Consider the following 15,782-nt stretch of genomic DNA (forward strand, 5'->3'; position numbering starts at 1 on the left):
TTTTTTTTTTTTTTTTCCTTCCCAGTAGATTCCCACAACCAAACAAAAAAAATTATACAAATGTCTAAACTTTTTTAATAATACAAAATTCTTTAATTGAAGAAATTCAGATAAAATGTGCATTTGTTTGTATGAGATTTGTGATTTTTATGTTCAACACCTATGTAAACTGTACATTTTAACACTAAATGTTTTACATGAAGTGGATTATCCTAAAATTCTTGTATTTTTCAAGGTTGAAGTTTAAAAATGTTTGTATGATTTCCAATAAAGATTTCTTTTTTTTTTCAGAACAACAATTGGCAAATATGTATGTTTTCCTCAAGTTTCTTCATATGGGGGGTGAACTGAGTGTGGGATGTCAATGGTAATGCTTCCCTACCCTAGTGAGTGTGTGAACTTGACCCTGGTCAAGTCCATTCTCTGGGGTTACAATGTAAGAATGTTAATTATAAACGTTCAGATCATAAGGCTTTTGAGACGTTACAACGGATTTGCTGGGTTTGGACGTCTATCAGTCTAATTGTACTTAATTACTTAAATTTCATGTACCTATTATCCTGGATGTGCAGCGGCACTATTGATGCAGCTCACGCCGATGGCGCAGACGCATAAATAATATTAGCGAAATTGCGCGTGCGCAGTGGGGGAAAAGCCGCGCTAAAACGTATTAGTTCATGTGCGCAGGCGCACCGAAAGAGGAAGCTCGCGCTCGGTGACGGGTGATGTGGACTTGCGGGCAGTGAGCGGCTGTTCCTCGCGGAGAAACGCGGGCGCTTGAAACAATGGCGACGTGAGGTGAGACCGCCCAGCGAACAGCCGGAGTGCACCTGAAGCAACTGTAAATATGATGGAAGAATGTGTGCCCAGCGAGAGCGTGTCGCTGGATGGGGGCGTCGAGTCAGAGAATTCGAACTTTCCCCCCGGAGAGGGACTGAGAGCGGCGGCGGCTAGGGGTAGTCCGGGCTGCGCGGTGAGGATCTCCGGCTCGACCGAAAGCGTCCTAACCGAGCTGGAAGCAGACGGCTCCGGGGAGGAGGAGCTCCTCTTGCCGGGCCTGGGTGGCACCGGCTCCCCGAGGAGTGGCAAGGAGAAGCGGAGCCGCCGCAGCCGCCGGAGCTCGTCCTCGGATAAGGAGAACCTGGCGTCTCCAGGTGAGAGAGCAGGATCCAGGCTGCCAGGAGGGGCGGCGATGATGTCCCATGTGCGACTCGCTCGGTGCTCACACAGCTCAGCTGCCACATGTCAGTTCTTTCAGTGTTTCGGTTAGAAACTCGACTCACTGCTATAGACTAGTATATGAATAAATGTAGCTGTTGGTGCGTGTTACATTGATGATGTAGTACTGGCTCTTGTAAGTTCCGCGCTACGCGTCGCGGGTAAAACTGAGAAGCCGCATCCTCCTGCCTGGCTTATAATCATGTATTTCTAATTTTAGTATTAACCTCTGACTTATTAGTTTTGTCCAAGTTGACTTAAATTGTAACTACTAGCACGTCTACAGTTGCTTCGTTCGGGAATTCTTACTCTGTGTCAGTTGAGGGTAAGTGCCTTTGAATGATGGTGTGAGATTTTAAACTTTGGACCTTCATATCTTGAACTTGTGACAGCGCTATTGAAGCACCACTTGCTGCCCAGAATAGTCAGGCACCTACAGATATCATAGTGTCCCCATACGAGTGCACAGAGCCGCGTGGCCGCTGTGCTGTCCATTCCTTGTTTGTTTGTACTTTGACACCAGTTATTAATAACAGATCATGCAGTGAGGTGTGTAGCTGATGACCTGGCCGCACCTGTGCTTGTGCACATCATCAGTGTTATCGCCCGACACGCTTTATCTCATGTTTCCCTGTGCTTCTGATAAATTCCCTTTTCAAATTACAGTGGTGGCTCATCTCAACAAAGAGTTTCAGGGTGAAATGTCAGGAGTTGCAAAAAAAAAAAAGAAAAAGCTTGACATCACACGCTGATCTTTGACAAGTACATTTTTAGTTTTAATTGCGAGATGCAACGCGGCTCTCGGCTCATCCGCAGGCTCTTGCTGAATAAGTGATATTGTTGTCATTTTGTGTGCTACAGGAAGGGAGTGTGTAAATGGAGCAGATGGTGGCAGTGCCGATCACGTGTGTCCCACCTTCCTTTCTTTAGACGGAAAGGTTTTAACATCCTTTACCCTAGTGATTTTAGAGAAGCTAACAGTATGCTTTATGCATACACATAGGGCACAATAAATTTTTTGCATCCGTTTCCAACGTGTGCAGGAGTCACACCCACATATCTGCAGCTGTCAGGAGATGCAACCGGTGTTTAAATCAGTAGATGTGTGTTTAGCTTACTTTCAAATAGGGACTAAAATTTGAATAACTTGGGCATTTATTTGGGCTTTCCATCCTTAACTGGATGCAGGGGTATGTCTCTCAAACTGATTATAGAATAGGCCTGACTGTGTTCAGCTCTGTTAATATAGGTCACACACATCTCACAGATCACAGACACACCCCCTGGTGTGTACAAAAGCATTCAAGGGCCTGTTATCGTGAAGACTTGTCTCCTGCCGGCATGTACACGTGATTGCTTTTCACTGTCTTTAAAAATAGCAACTTCCACTCTGTATTTTCCACAATTCTTAGTTGCATGAAGATATATATTATTAAAAAAATGACATGACTTATTTCCAGTCCATGCATGCAAGATAGATCCGTTGGCTTAATCATAGTAAAAAATGCCAGGTAATGGGAGAAGTAACAGTGACATTGTTATTTGTTCGTTAATTTACAGTATTCATATTTACCGAACACTTATGTCCAAGGTGACACCCATGGTAGATACAATACACTAATCTGCTTATAAGTATTAACCCATATACACACAAACACACATGCCGCAGGCATTTTAGAGTCTCAAGTTTACATGGAACACATGTCTTTAGACTGTGGGAAGATGCTAGAGCACCTGGAAGAAAGCCATGCGTCCATGGGGATTCTGAAGGTTCCTGGGTTGAGTCCCACTCCTGCTTTAGTTACACTCCTGTTGTCCTTCTGAAGATTCTAACCCTGCTCTATAAAAGACTAAATAATTCTGATATTGCTGATCTAGCATTTTAAGGTTTAACAAAGGCACCAACTAAATATAGATTAATAATTTTAATGAGGGGGTGTGGTGGCGCAGTGGGTTGGACTACAGTCCTGCTCTCCGGTGGGTCTGGGGTTCGAGTCCCACTTGGGGTGCCTTGCAATGGACTGGCGTCCCGTCCTGGGTGTGTCCCCTCCCCCTCTGGCCTTACGCCCCTGTGTTGCCGGGTAGGCTCCGGTTCCCCGTGACCCCGTATGGGACAAGCGGTTCTGAAATGAAAATAAAATTAGAAGTGATTCCGCACCTTTCACTTTAAGTACTTCGGTAGCAGTTTTTTTTGGAGATCGTCTGTTTGCAAAGTGCCTTTGCTTTCCTTCACACTATGCCAGCCACTTAAAGTACAAAGTCCAGTGAAGGATTTACTAGCTTCAAGTGAGCTGCCAGAAATTAGGGAAAGATATTACGTGCATGTGTTAGCATGGTTGTGACTGACATTTTTTATAGCCCTTGTACTGTATAAATCTCAGTGAATAAACCCCATGTACTTGTCACAGATTTTTTTTGTTTTCAGAACAGGGGCTACTCCGTATGCCTCAGTTTTAGCCACTGCTGTATGTTGTAAACTGTACTTTGGAAGCAGATGCCAACCACAGAGCTGCCTGAGTGGGTTGCTGGCATCTGTTTCCAGTGTAGAAGTTTCCATGTCATGCCACAGTTTTAGTAGTGATGTCAGTTTGATGATTCCTCCACTTTTCAGCAGTGCCTGGTTCTAACGGTGCACGTCACTGACGTGGTCTGTCTTGCGTTTCTGAAAAGAATTTGGTACTTTGGAGAGTGGTAATATAGCAGAGTCTGGCAATGTTCATATCCCTCCTATTACATCCTAAACAGTGTTGTCTAATATTCAGTCATCACGAACTGTACTGAGAAATTGGGGATGGTACAAATAAGCTGCAGAATGGAGTTGAATGTTTAATGTTCACCAGATCGGGCTTCTGCTAATGGACTCGTGCCCAGACTCTCAGCAATGGGAGAGACTAAGGGGGTGTCTCGGCAAGAGAAAGTTGAAACGAGGTGTGGTGGCTATCGTATTACCCTGTGGACACGAGGCCGTTGTGGTGTCCTTTTCTGACAGGAAAGCAGAGTGAAAGGTTTCCCTCATTTGCATAATGACTCTGCTGGCTGGGGGTTTTGAACACGTGCACATCAATATAATTGAGTGCATTGCCTAGTAATAGGAGACAGATGAAACTCACTTCATTGATAGAGAGAGGAGGAAGGTATTTATGACAGATACTCTATTGATACTGTATGAAATTGCACAAGGCTACAGCAGCACATATAGTGACAGAAGACACTGGAACAATGCTGGAATAGATGCTTACCTCACCCAGATAAGCACAGAAGTGTGTAAATAGATATTGAGTTGCAGGTAAACAAAACATAGTGTTGTTTAAACAAACTGTAGCTCTGGACCAATGCGGTGCTGAAGAGAGTCTCGAGAGACCATATTTCGTGCTCTGGGTTGCCTTGTCTTAAGCTTTGTGACTTTAGTGTGGATCGTGTTACGCTGGCAAGCAGAATGGCGTGCGAAAACCCACAGGGTGTACACTTGGTAACATAGTGGTTAGAGCTGCTGCCTTTGGACTCAAAGGACCTACGTTCAAATTCCAACTTCTACTCTTGTTCTCGTGCTCAGATACTTACCCTGAATTTCTCCTGAAAAAAATGACTCAGGTATATGAATGGGTGAATAATGGTAAGTGGCTTAACGCTAAGAACTTTTCCTTTTGAAGAAAAGTTTCAGGGAAATAAGTAAATGCAAAAACATGGATGCACGGTGACTGCAGTCAGCTCTTTAGTTCGGGCTGCGGAACCATTCACCAGCCGTGATGTCTGGCATTACGCCGCCTGTCATTCTCAGGTACAGCAGGCTTGACCACATCTCCACTGCTTGTGATCTTCGTCCTCTCACACAGTCCAAAACCTGTTTATTGGCCATCCGCTGCGGCCGTGGCATCTCTGCTCGGACCTGATCCAGAGAAACCAATCTCTGGGCAAGTGCTGGTTGTTTGCTCAGCACAAGCAGCAGATCTCCTGCGCATATAAAAATCCTGTTACAACTGCAGTCCTCGCCGGGTAAAGCATCCGGTGCAATGGCAACAGGACCGCAGACACGCTCTACAAACCACACCGTGGTCACTGTGAACAGAACAAAATTCGCTGGTGCGGTTGTGTAGCAATACAAAGTCCACAGGCAAGTTTGCTGGTGGAAGCAGTGTGAGTTCCACAGAAAGGCATAAACAAGCACACCTGGTAGTGTAGTGCTTAGAGCTGCTGCCTTTGGACCCAAAGGTCACAGGTTTGACTCTCACCTCCAGCTATAGTACCCTTGAGCAGGGTACTTGCCCTGCATTGCTTCAGTAAAAATTGCCCAGGTATATAAATGGGTAAATAATTGTAGCTATCTTAACATTATACGTCGCTTTGTTGAAAAGCATCAGTTAAATGAATAAATGTAAATATAGGCAGATAGCAAAAAAAGACAACCACCGAAGAAAAACAAATTCATGCAGCAAACGAGTGTAGCAGCCACCTCACGTGGTCCTCGAATAAGATGATGTCATTAGATTAGCATATCAGAAGGATTTGTATTTGTTAGTACCACTTTAAAATAAACCAGACTCCTGGCCATCTTACATCTTGTAAGATTAGGTTTTTGATGTATTGTGACACTTAAACCATTACCTCACCAGACATTAAAATGAATAAATATTAATTACATTCAACAGGTACCGGAGAGGTTAACTTTTTCCCAGAGGACCCTGAGTTTGCGGAGATCATCCAGCGGGCAGAGCAGGCCATCGAGAATGGTGTCTTTCCTGAGAGGATTTCCCAGGGTTCCAGTGGCAGCTACTTTGTAAAGGATCCTAAAGGGGTGAGCAGGAGTTGTATTTTAGATCTTCCTAGGAGTATCTCCAGACCTCATTTTGGTTGAAAGTCTTCCACTAACTGCTATTGTTCCCATATCTGTAACCCTAGCCTTAACTCAGCTCTAGTGTCCATAGGCCTGACCCTCACAATTACTATAGTAAATATGAGTGTTTTTCCATCACAATTACTGTTGCAAATATAAGATTTTATACCATCCTGACTTTGTCTAGACTTTTTTTTAGTGAAAGTCTTTCCTGTAACTGTAGTTATTGTACCCATAATCTTAGCTGTAAGCCTAGCCCAGGCCGTACCTCAGCTCTGCTGTCCCGAGCTATCACACTAACCGTTACTCTGATGCTTAATCTTACAATTTAACTCATCCTAACTTTCAGTCAAAATTTGATCTAGATACTCTCCTTAACCATAATTGTTACAGTGACCCATACACTGGCTCTGTAAGTTGTCATCTGTTGAGTTATAGATGATAGTGAAGGTTCAATAAGATATTTTCCCCAAGCAATGTCTCCCAATCACATATTTCCTTACCTCTTCCTGAAAACAGGTCTGGATTTAACTAAGCTTGACAGTAGTCCTTGAAATGCACGGGGTGTGGGGCATCCTTAAATTGTTTATTTCTAGTGTTTACTGCTGTTCACTCTGGTGTTCATGCGTTATTGAGATTCTAAGAGCAACAAGAAGAATCATGCTTATATTCGTGGAAGTGGGAGCAGAGATAATGAATGCATTTTCTTTCACTTTTAAATTACTTTTAAATTTAATAGAGCTGGAAGTTAATATTTTAAAGTGTTTTTAATCTGTTTATGAACTTTCTGCAGAACCTAAGCTATTATTGATCGTGACAGTGGAGTTATAAACACAGTTATGAAAAACCTTCTGGTCCCAGTAGAATTTGTAAAGCAAGAAGCCAGTGAATTTGAATGATAAATTTCCGTAAGAGCTCAACTGCCAGTCACAGCATTTCACCATTTCATTCTTTTTTCACTTGCAACCTAAGAGCAGCACCTGTACAGCATAAATGACACATTTAACATCTGCAGCACCTGAACTCTATCCCTTTTCAGGGAACTGTGTTCTGGTTTTACTTTGACTTTCTCAAAACTATTTTATTTAGTCATTATGCTGTCACTTTTTGTCTTTCTGCTTGTGTAGAAAATAATTGGTGTGTTCAAACCAAAATCCGAAGAGCCTTACGGACACCTGAACCCCAAATGGACCAAATATTTCCACAAGGTGTGCTGCCCCTGTTGTTTTGGGAGGGGCTGTCTTGTTCCCAACCAGGGTTACCTCTCGGAGGCGGCCGCCTCGCTTGTCGACCAAAAACTGGGTTTGAACATAGTGCCCAAGACAAAGGTGAGTTTCGTGCAACATGTCATCTCTAATTCCTGCAAGCATACTAATGAGAAGTTATAAAATTGGAGTGGCATCTTTTCAAATGCAGAAATATAAGCATTCTTTTCTGAATTACAGAACTGTACCCTGTGTATTCGGATTATATTAATGATTACTGTATTTGTGCTTCTTGTAGGTCGTGTACCTGGTGAGTGAAACTTTTCACTACAGTGCAATAGACCGTGCAAAGTCAAGAGGAAAAAAATATGCTTTAGAGAAAGTCCCTAAAGTTGGCAGAAGATTTCACAGAGTTGGCTTGCCTCCTAAGGTACGATGTTTTGGAGTCAATCTTTTGTCAGCTATTTATTTTTACAGTATCTGCTTGTTTTTAAAATTTCATAATTCTTCCTACAGTTTAAATAGAGGAAATAATTATATTTGTGTATCCGGTGATCTCTCTCTGTTACTGGAAATCAGCATTCCATCCTTTTTTTTTTTTTTCTCCCCCCCTCCTTCGTGTGTGTGTGTGTGTGTGTGTGTGTGTGTGTGTGTGTGTGTGTGTTTATGAATAGCCTACATTGTTGTATGCACATGTGAAATGCTTTTGGTATTGAGTGTGGCTAAGGAGAAGGGTTGTTCTTTTTATTTAGGTTGGCTCCTTTCAGCTTTTTGTGGAGGGGTACCAGGAAGCAGACTACTGGTTGAGGAAGTTTGAAGCAGACCCCCTCCCAGAGAACATGAGAAAACAGCTGCAGTCCCAGTTTGAGAGATTGGTGGTTTTGGACTATGTCATTAGGAACACAGGTGTGCACAAAGACCACAAAAGTGCTTTCTTTGTTTTTGCCATCCACATTTTAATGTAAGAAATATGTACAGAACATATAATGTGATCATTAGCTGTCTATTTTTTTCCTCATGAAAACCCTTTGATTCTTTAAATAAGTTGAAGAGGATGTGTTGTATGTGTTTTCCCTCCTTGCACGGTAAAATATTGTGAAATATTGTGAATAGACACACACATAATGCTGTTTATATTTTTAAATTGCCAATACCCACCTGGGTGTTAGGTGTGACACGTCTAGGTGGCACCTCATGTAATCATGACATTAAATGCATATATTTTTCATTCACTGCTCAGCTGAGCTGTTTTCGGGGACTTTACCATTTTGTTTTGTGTAGACAGAGGAAATGACAACTGGTTGATCAAGTACGAAAAGCCAGGTGACAGTGAGGCCTCCGAGAAGGTAAGGTGGATTTTTTTTTTTTTTTTTTTCTCCCCCCCCCCTCCTTTTTTCTTTTTTGGGTTCTTCTATGTAATCTCTTGGGCTGAAGCGCAACAAGACAAAGGCATTCAGCCAGAATACCATTTTTCTGGATATTGTGACCTACATGAACTTTATGAGGGAGGACTTCAGGGCACATACATTGACTCTGACACACAGCGACATTATCTACACCACTAGCATTAAAGTCAGCATTTCTTAGCAAGGAACAAAGCTCTTATTGAACAAAATATATATATATATATCTTATATCAACATGATTTCCATTCCAAAGCTGCTTCAGCCACCAGGAAAGACCACTGACAAATCCCCCTTTGTGTAGGAGGTTAAGTTCATATGGATCAGTCAGCTGATTTTTTTCACCACTATGTTTACTTAGGATGTCAGAAGTACTGTTATACGGAGTCAATAAGGATATGGGACGTTCCTCCAAGAGTGTGGCATCAGTTTACTACAAGGAATTTCCTTCATTTTGCCATTAGGTAGGCAGAGGTAGACTCACTACTCTTGTACCTGCCAGAGAAAGGTGTATAAAATGTACCATTTATGGAAAAGCCTTGTCCTCATGCATCTAAAACCCTGTTTGCATCTTTGCTGTCAATTAGAAGATCCTTTTTGTCACACTGTCACCAAATGAGAACAGATAATAGCTCATCATATGGAGCCACATTAACAATGAGCCTACACTGAATTAATGTATCCAAGCTATTGCCACTGCCCTCTTACTACAGCTGCTGTCCTCTAATCTTGCAGCCAGGCACTTTGGGTTGTACAGCTCTTCGGGGTCTGCAGACCTGCACTGTTAGCCATACATTTACTTAACATGAGCAAAGTGAGGGATGTCTTCTGTCTGTCATTAGACAGGGGCAATTGCATCCTACTTTGATCAGTTCTGCCACTTGCAGATCTTGCAGAGTTTGAGAAGCTCTGGACCACAATCCATGTACATGTATCACAGTTTCTGAGTGTCTTTTAGCTCAGTTTGCCACCAGGCTCATTTCACCCTCAAGGTTTTCTGTCAAATTTAAGTGTTTGTCTTCCAGATGCACACCAGTAATTTTGCCCAATTCAATGTCTCTGAGGTTTCCTGTTGAGGTGCAGCCTTTTTCTGGGAGCTGCTGTTGGGCAGATTTCATTATTTCAAATGAAAACACTTGTCATGGTTTATGTGGCTGCTGTACACTTCAGTTATTGCTTCTTTGTTCTTCCACGGTGTTTGTGTCCAGAACTTCTGTTTCGAAGGAAGTCATGTCAAGCAACTGATGGTAATGCTGTATGTAGCCATGTGATGAGTTTCTTTTTATCCATGGAACAAGTGAATTGGGAAAAAAAAAAAAATCTTGATTGTTCACTTCCTTAGGACACCGAATGGAGCACAGCAAAGGATTCAGCTATCAAAATAGCAGCCATAGATAATGGGCTGGCATTTCCTTTCAAGCATCCTGATGAATGGAGAGCATGTAAGAAACGCTCCTTTTCTTCAAAATGTATTTTACTGGCTATTTAAGGTGTTGCTTAAATCTGTCTGTACTGCACTGATATTTGTGTAGGAAGCAATTCCATAATATCATGTAATTTAATATATAATTGTATAACACCTGTAAAAGCCAACTTGAAAGACATGTTGGTTTTTCCCTTTTCCATAGGAAGTATTCAATAGCATAGCAAATACTTTTGTTTTTCTAGTGAAATGATTTAAGATGTGTGTTTCGAGCTTGTGTGCTTTGGCTGACCTTAATACAATGTGGGACATATTTGTTGCAGATCCGTTCCACTGGGCATGGCTGCCACAGGCCAAGGTGGCTTTTTCCCAGGAGACGAGGGAGCTCGTACTGTCTCGCATCTCTGACATGAATTTTGTGCAGGATCTCTGCGAGGACCTCTACGAGATGTTCAAGGTTGCTTTTGCTTTCCTGCATTAGAGCATTTCCTTTTAACACACAGTGCAGTATTACATTTTCGCTATTTGGCAACAGAGGCAAATAGACATCTGTACGTGAAGGATTTTTGTCTTGTCTAAAATTTTTGGAGGTTTTAAAATAAGCAGCAGTAGCAATATTGTGATCTTGTAGTTGCATTTGTCAGTAGCTGGACATTTCAAAACATGAAGTATTTTAGAATGCTTTGCCTTTTGATGGGATTCAGCCTTAACTTTATAAATAGGTATTCCACAAAACTAATTTCCTGTCCTAATTTAGCTTTAATGGTGACTGGTTCTTGGGTAATTTTACATATAAAGAAATAATTCATTCCTACTTGCTGATAACCAAAATTCCCAAGCTTTGTAAATATTTATCAGGGCTTCTTCTCATTTATGTTTAATTACCATGCTGGTTACCCTGCCTTGCAGGGCTCTGAATTGGCAGTACACTAATGTATTTGTCCTGTGGAAGTTTCTGTGACTGTGACTTCACTGGAGAATGTTGAATTGTTCAAATATATGTTATGTATAATACTAGATCATTAAAAACGATACATTTGCACACTGACTTCAATACCGTCTTACTTGGTACAAGACATGAAGAATCAATGTGAAATGTGTTTTCCTGTCTAATTTCCACTTGTTTGATTCACAGACTGATAAAGGATTTGACAAAGCTACTTTTGAGAAGCAGATGTCTGTAATGAGAGGACAAGTGAGTTGTGTTCTTATCTTTGTAATGTGATAACAGCAGAGCAGAATTTAGCTAATTTTTGCGAATGACCGTAACACTTCCTGCACTGTCCTTACTGTATCAGTGTTTATTCATAGCCTGTTCCAGCCCCTAAATGATAATGAGTGTGATTCATTTCATAGCCTCAGTTGAGTAAAACATTATTTAATGTGAATATTTTTTTTCCCCATTTCCCAAACAATCCATTATTGAAGAGGAAAAGTGCTCCATTAAAACTGCCAGCTGAAATAAATGCATGATCAAATTCTCTGTCTGTATTCAAAGCAGTCTATTTTAAACCAGAGTAGTCACAATTTGTACCTGTCTGGATTTGTGGAGAACTAGTGTTTGACTTTCATCAAGTTAAACCCATTATTTACAAAGCCTGCTGCTACTTCCACACGCTTCAGATCCTGAACCTCACCCAGGCACTAAAGGATGGCAAGAGCCCCATTCAGCTTGTACAGATGCCTCGTGTCGTGGTGGAGCGCAGCAGCAGTGGGAGCCAAGGCCGCGTGGTGCAGCTGGGCAACGCCTTCACTCAGACGTTTCACTGCAAGCGGCCCTTCTTCTCCTCCTGGTAGAAGGCACCGGACCCCTGGAAAGGCCCAAGCTTCTCTTGACTCACTCAGCACTTAGCCAGCCCAGCTGCTCTCCTGTGAAACTGCATTGAAATGCCAAAGGATATAGGTTGCCAGTGTTAGGAGGGCTCAGCTCCCAACTGCCAAACTTTTTAAAATGAAAAGAGAAATGGTTTAGACAATTAAACTTGAATATTTGAAAATTGGTTGCTTGAATGTAATTCCAGGTTTACAGTTTTTGAATATTTCAGTGTAAAGGAGTACTGCTGTAGACTAGTATTTTTTTAATGCAATGAATGTATTTGATAATTGAAATGTATTTAAATGCGGGCTACAATTTGGGATGTGTATTTGTTCCACCTTTCTTGTGAGCGAAAAATGAACTTTGGGACATTACCCATGGTGGGTGGTGTTAACTCATCCACCTCTGGATGCATCTTGGGCTTAAACTTGTACAAAACATGATTGTAAAAGTTGATGTAGTTTTGTGTATTTAAAGGGATTCAATAAATTTGAAAATTGTTTAATATGAACATTTTCCTAAGTTTTAGGTAATATGCTTTGTATGAATGTTTTTTTTTTTTTTTTTTTTTTTTTTTTTTTTTGGAAAGAGATGTGATTCACAGCTGGAATGTTGTCTCCTGTTTTCTATGAATTCAGATGCCACTCCACCAGAGGGAGACATATATCTGATCTGCTGCCTACTAAAACTATCAAGTTTTCTGTGTGTGTGTTTAATGGACAGAAAAGAATAAAAGAATCTAACAAATGTATGCAGGTTTTCATACCAGTCCAAAAATGTGACAGCTCAAAGTAATAATGCACTTCTCCTGTGAATGAACATGTTACTTTGGTTTGTAAACTTTCATTCACTTATTTTCAGTTTTTACTAAGTTATGTTTTGCTATTGTCTGTTTGTATTTAAATGCCTCAACTCATAATTCTTTTCTAACACAAGGAGCAGACTTCTCTAAATCTCCTTGATGAGAGCACGTAAATACATTTCAGAGACCGCTGGTAAATAATCTCGTTATGTCTTTGTTTCTGCAAAGACCGTTAAAAAAATAATGCAAAAAGGATAAAATGTTTATTCATTTTAACTGAAGACACTGATTGAAAATGATCGGCAATGTTGAGCAAAGCAGAGACCATGTTCTTGGTGTTACAAGTGGCTACCCAAACTGTTTCCTTCCTTGTTAAGGCTGTGGGATGGTGAGGAGTGGGAACAGAGGGCAGCTAGGAGTGACTTAGGGATTTTTGGGAAACCATCCTCCAATAGTTTTTAGCTTTCTGTTGCACTCTTAGCTACAGATTGTAAATATACCGATAGCCTTGTTTGTGTGGTAAACATGTCACCGCAAAAGATACTGTTGGAAAGTGTAATGGTTCTGCCCTTCTGTGAAGTGCACTTAAATCAGCTCTAGAGTCCATGAGTTTTAAATTACACATCCTCCCTGCACTTGCGCCATCTGCTCGTAATGATTTTTTTTCTCTATATTTCTACTCCAGAGTTTTGAGAGCAATTTGTTCCACATGCAACCTGTATCAGTTTACAGAGGAATTACCTGAGGTTACCTGTTAGGCAGTGACAAACTGCATATCATTGGTACCTCCATTGTTAGACCAAGATATGTTAAAAAAGGCTGCTGCTTTAATAAAAGACAGCCATTGCACAGTTAAGTTTTTCCACAAAACATGCATTGTCCTCTTCTAGGACAGCATACCTAAAGAGCAGAACAGACGACACTCGGACGATGCTTATTTCTGGTATTCATCGTTTTTATAATTAGCTCTTTTCGGTGTAAAGTGCTCTTTGAACAAACCCAAGTTTAATGGTGGTCACCAATGTATGGACAGTTATTAACCACTATTTAGGTGACATGACTGTCCAAGGCAATTTACAATGTTAGCAAACAAAGTGACTTACAATGATTCACCCATTTGTACAATCAATTAACAAATAATTTGTACACTAATTAATGGGAGCAGGATTCAAATTAGGACTTTCACATTGCAAGGTAATGGCCCCAACTCCTATATCACCTGCTGTCTTTATGTAGCAAGAATTACGGCCCTTTTAAATTTTTTGTTTACTTTTCATGACTTTTTTGTACGTTGCCCTTCATTTTACTTTGTGTTCCGTCTCTGATTATACGAGGGAAGAACAGAAAATTCAACAAAAGAGGGAGGACAATGGAGAAGGGAAAATAAAGATCGATATGAAAAGGAGAGAAAAGTACAAAATAAACTCTGGCCATATTTGAGTTAGAAGAGTGAATTTTCTGTTCCAAGGTCTCAATACAGGGTAATGAAAAGCTGAGGAGTGTTCATCCCCCAGGCAAACAGGGAGCACAGATGTTGCTCCTCAGCTCCTAGGTCTTTCAGAGGAACTCCTGCAAGTGTATGTAGCTGTATATATAGACTTTAGGAGAAACACCTCAGCATTATCCCCAATCACCATCATGAACAGCACTGTGGCAACAGTGGAGTCATTCAGGTTCCTGGGCACCACCATCTCACAGGACCTGAAGTGGGAGTTCCACATAGACTCCATTGTGAAGAAGGCCCAGCAGAGATTGTACTTCCTTCGTCATCTGAGGAAGTTCAATCTGCCACAGAGGCTGCTGATGCAGTTCTGCTCCGCAGTCATCCGGTCTGTCCTCCGCACCTCTATAACTGTCTGGTTCGGCTCAGCTACGAAGTCAGACATCAGAAGACTACAGCGGATAGTTCGGACTACTGGAAGAATCATCGGCACACCCCCACCAGCTCTCCAAGAACTGCACTTGTCCAGAGTCAGTAAAAGGGCTAGCAAAATCATTGTAGACCCCTCACATCCAGGCCACTTCCTCTTCGAACCTTTGCCATCTGGCCGGCGCTACAGAGCACCGAGCACCAGGACAGCCAGGCACAGGAAAAGTTTCTTTCCTCAGGCCATCTACCTCATGAACAGCTAAATCCTCCTAGAGAGTAAACCAGTGCAATACACAACGCTATTTATATTTAGAACTATTTATCACATCATATCTCTTACTCACACTCCCTTGCATTTGTATAGAACATACCTGTACATACATATAATGTCTAGTGACTATTTTTTGTATATTGTGTACTTTATATTTTTATATATTTTTTATCCTTCATCTGTGTCTTGTCACTGTCATTGTGTCTGTGCTGTGGAAGTTTCTCTCACCAAGACAAATTCCTTGTATGTGTGAACATACTTGGCAATAAAGCTCGTTCTGATTCTGATATAGCTGAGGAGATCAGTGTCACATAGAAGCTTCGTTCCCCTTCCCGCCCTTTTCATGCAGATCTCTTACTCCTTTCGCACCGATAGATGGCGCTATGCGAATGTGGTGAAGACACTGCGTCCACGCAGTCATTACTATATAAAACGGTCCCATCGTGAAAAAAGGGTTTAAAGGACATAAATTTGCACATTCTTAATATGGTTCTTATAAACTTGTATTTTGCCTTCGACGACTTGTAGCTTATTGTCATGTTTCCCTCCCTCTAAATGGAAAGAAAGCGATGCACGCAGCGGCACGATGGACACCGCATGGAGGTGCCTCGTTTCGACCCAATTCCTCGAACCGTGTGACGCTCCAATAAACCCTTGTTGTAAAGGGAGGGGGGTAGTTGGCTTATTGTAAAAGTTATTTTCCAAACACTGGCGATGCAAACAATCTCTCACTCAGCTTAGTAACAACACGAGCTCACGACGTTACTCTTCAAAAGTGCGAGTTTAATATTTGTTTTATTAGGTTTTTATGTGATTCTGTGCTCCACTTGTACTTTTTTGTTTACAACAAATTATTGCATTGTCTCAGTCAAATTCATTCATTAAAGATGGGGTTTTGAACGGTCCTTTCCACCAGCTTGTTTCATACGTTATTCAGATAGAT

The 15,782-nt window shown here is 41.4% G+C and overlaps 1 protein-coding gene across 1 annotated transcript; it reads left to right on the forward strand.

Annotated features, from left to right (window-relative positions):
• The first annotated feature begins 700 nt into the window (after positions 1–700).
• Positions 701–12,570, forward strand: pi4k2b (phosphatidylinositol 4-kinase type 2 beta). The gene is made up of 10 exons (XM_018737865.2): positions 701–1,154; positions 5,865–6,010; positions 7,177–7,377; positions 7,553–7,684; positions 8,007–8,160; positions 8,536–8,600; positions 10,000–10,099; positions 10,404–10,537; positions 11,216–11,275; positions 11,704–12,570. Exons 1-10 carry the CDS (start codon positions 848–850, stop codon positions 11,875–11,877), a joined length of 1,473 nt encoding a protein of 490 aa, XP_018593381.1. The 5' UTR covers positions 701–847; the 3' UTR covers positions 11,878–12,570.
• Positions 12,571–15,782: the final 3,212 nt, after the last annotated feature.

This window comes from Scleropages formosus, chromosome 16 (assembly GCF_900964775.1).
Source record: "Scleropages formosus chromosome 16, fSclFor1.1, whole genome shotgun sequence".
Taxonomy (NCBI): domain Eukaryota; kingdom Metazoa; phylum Chordata; class Actinopteri; order Osteoglossiformes; family Osteoglossidae; genus Scleropages; species Scleropages formosus.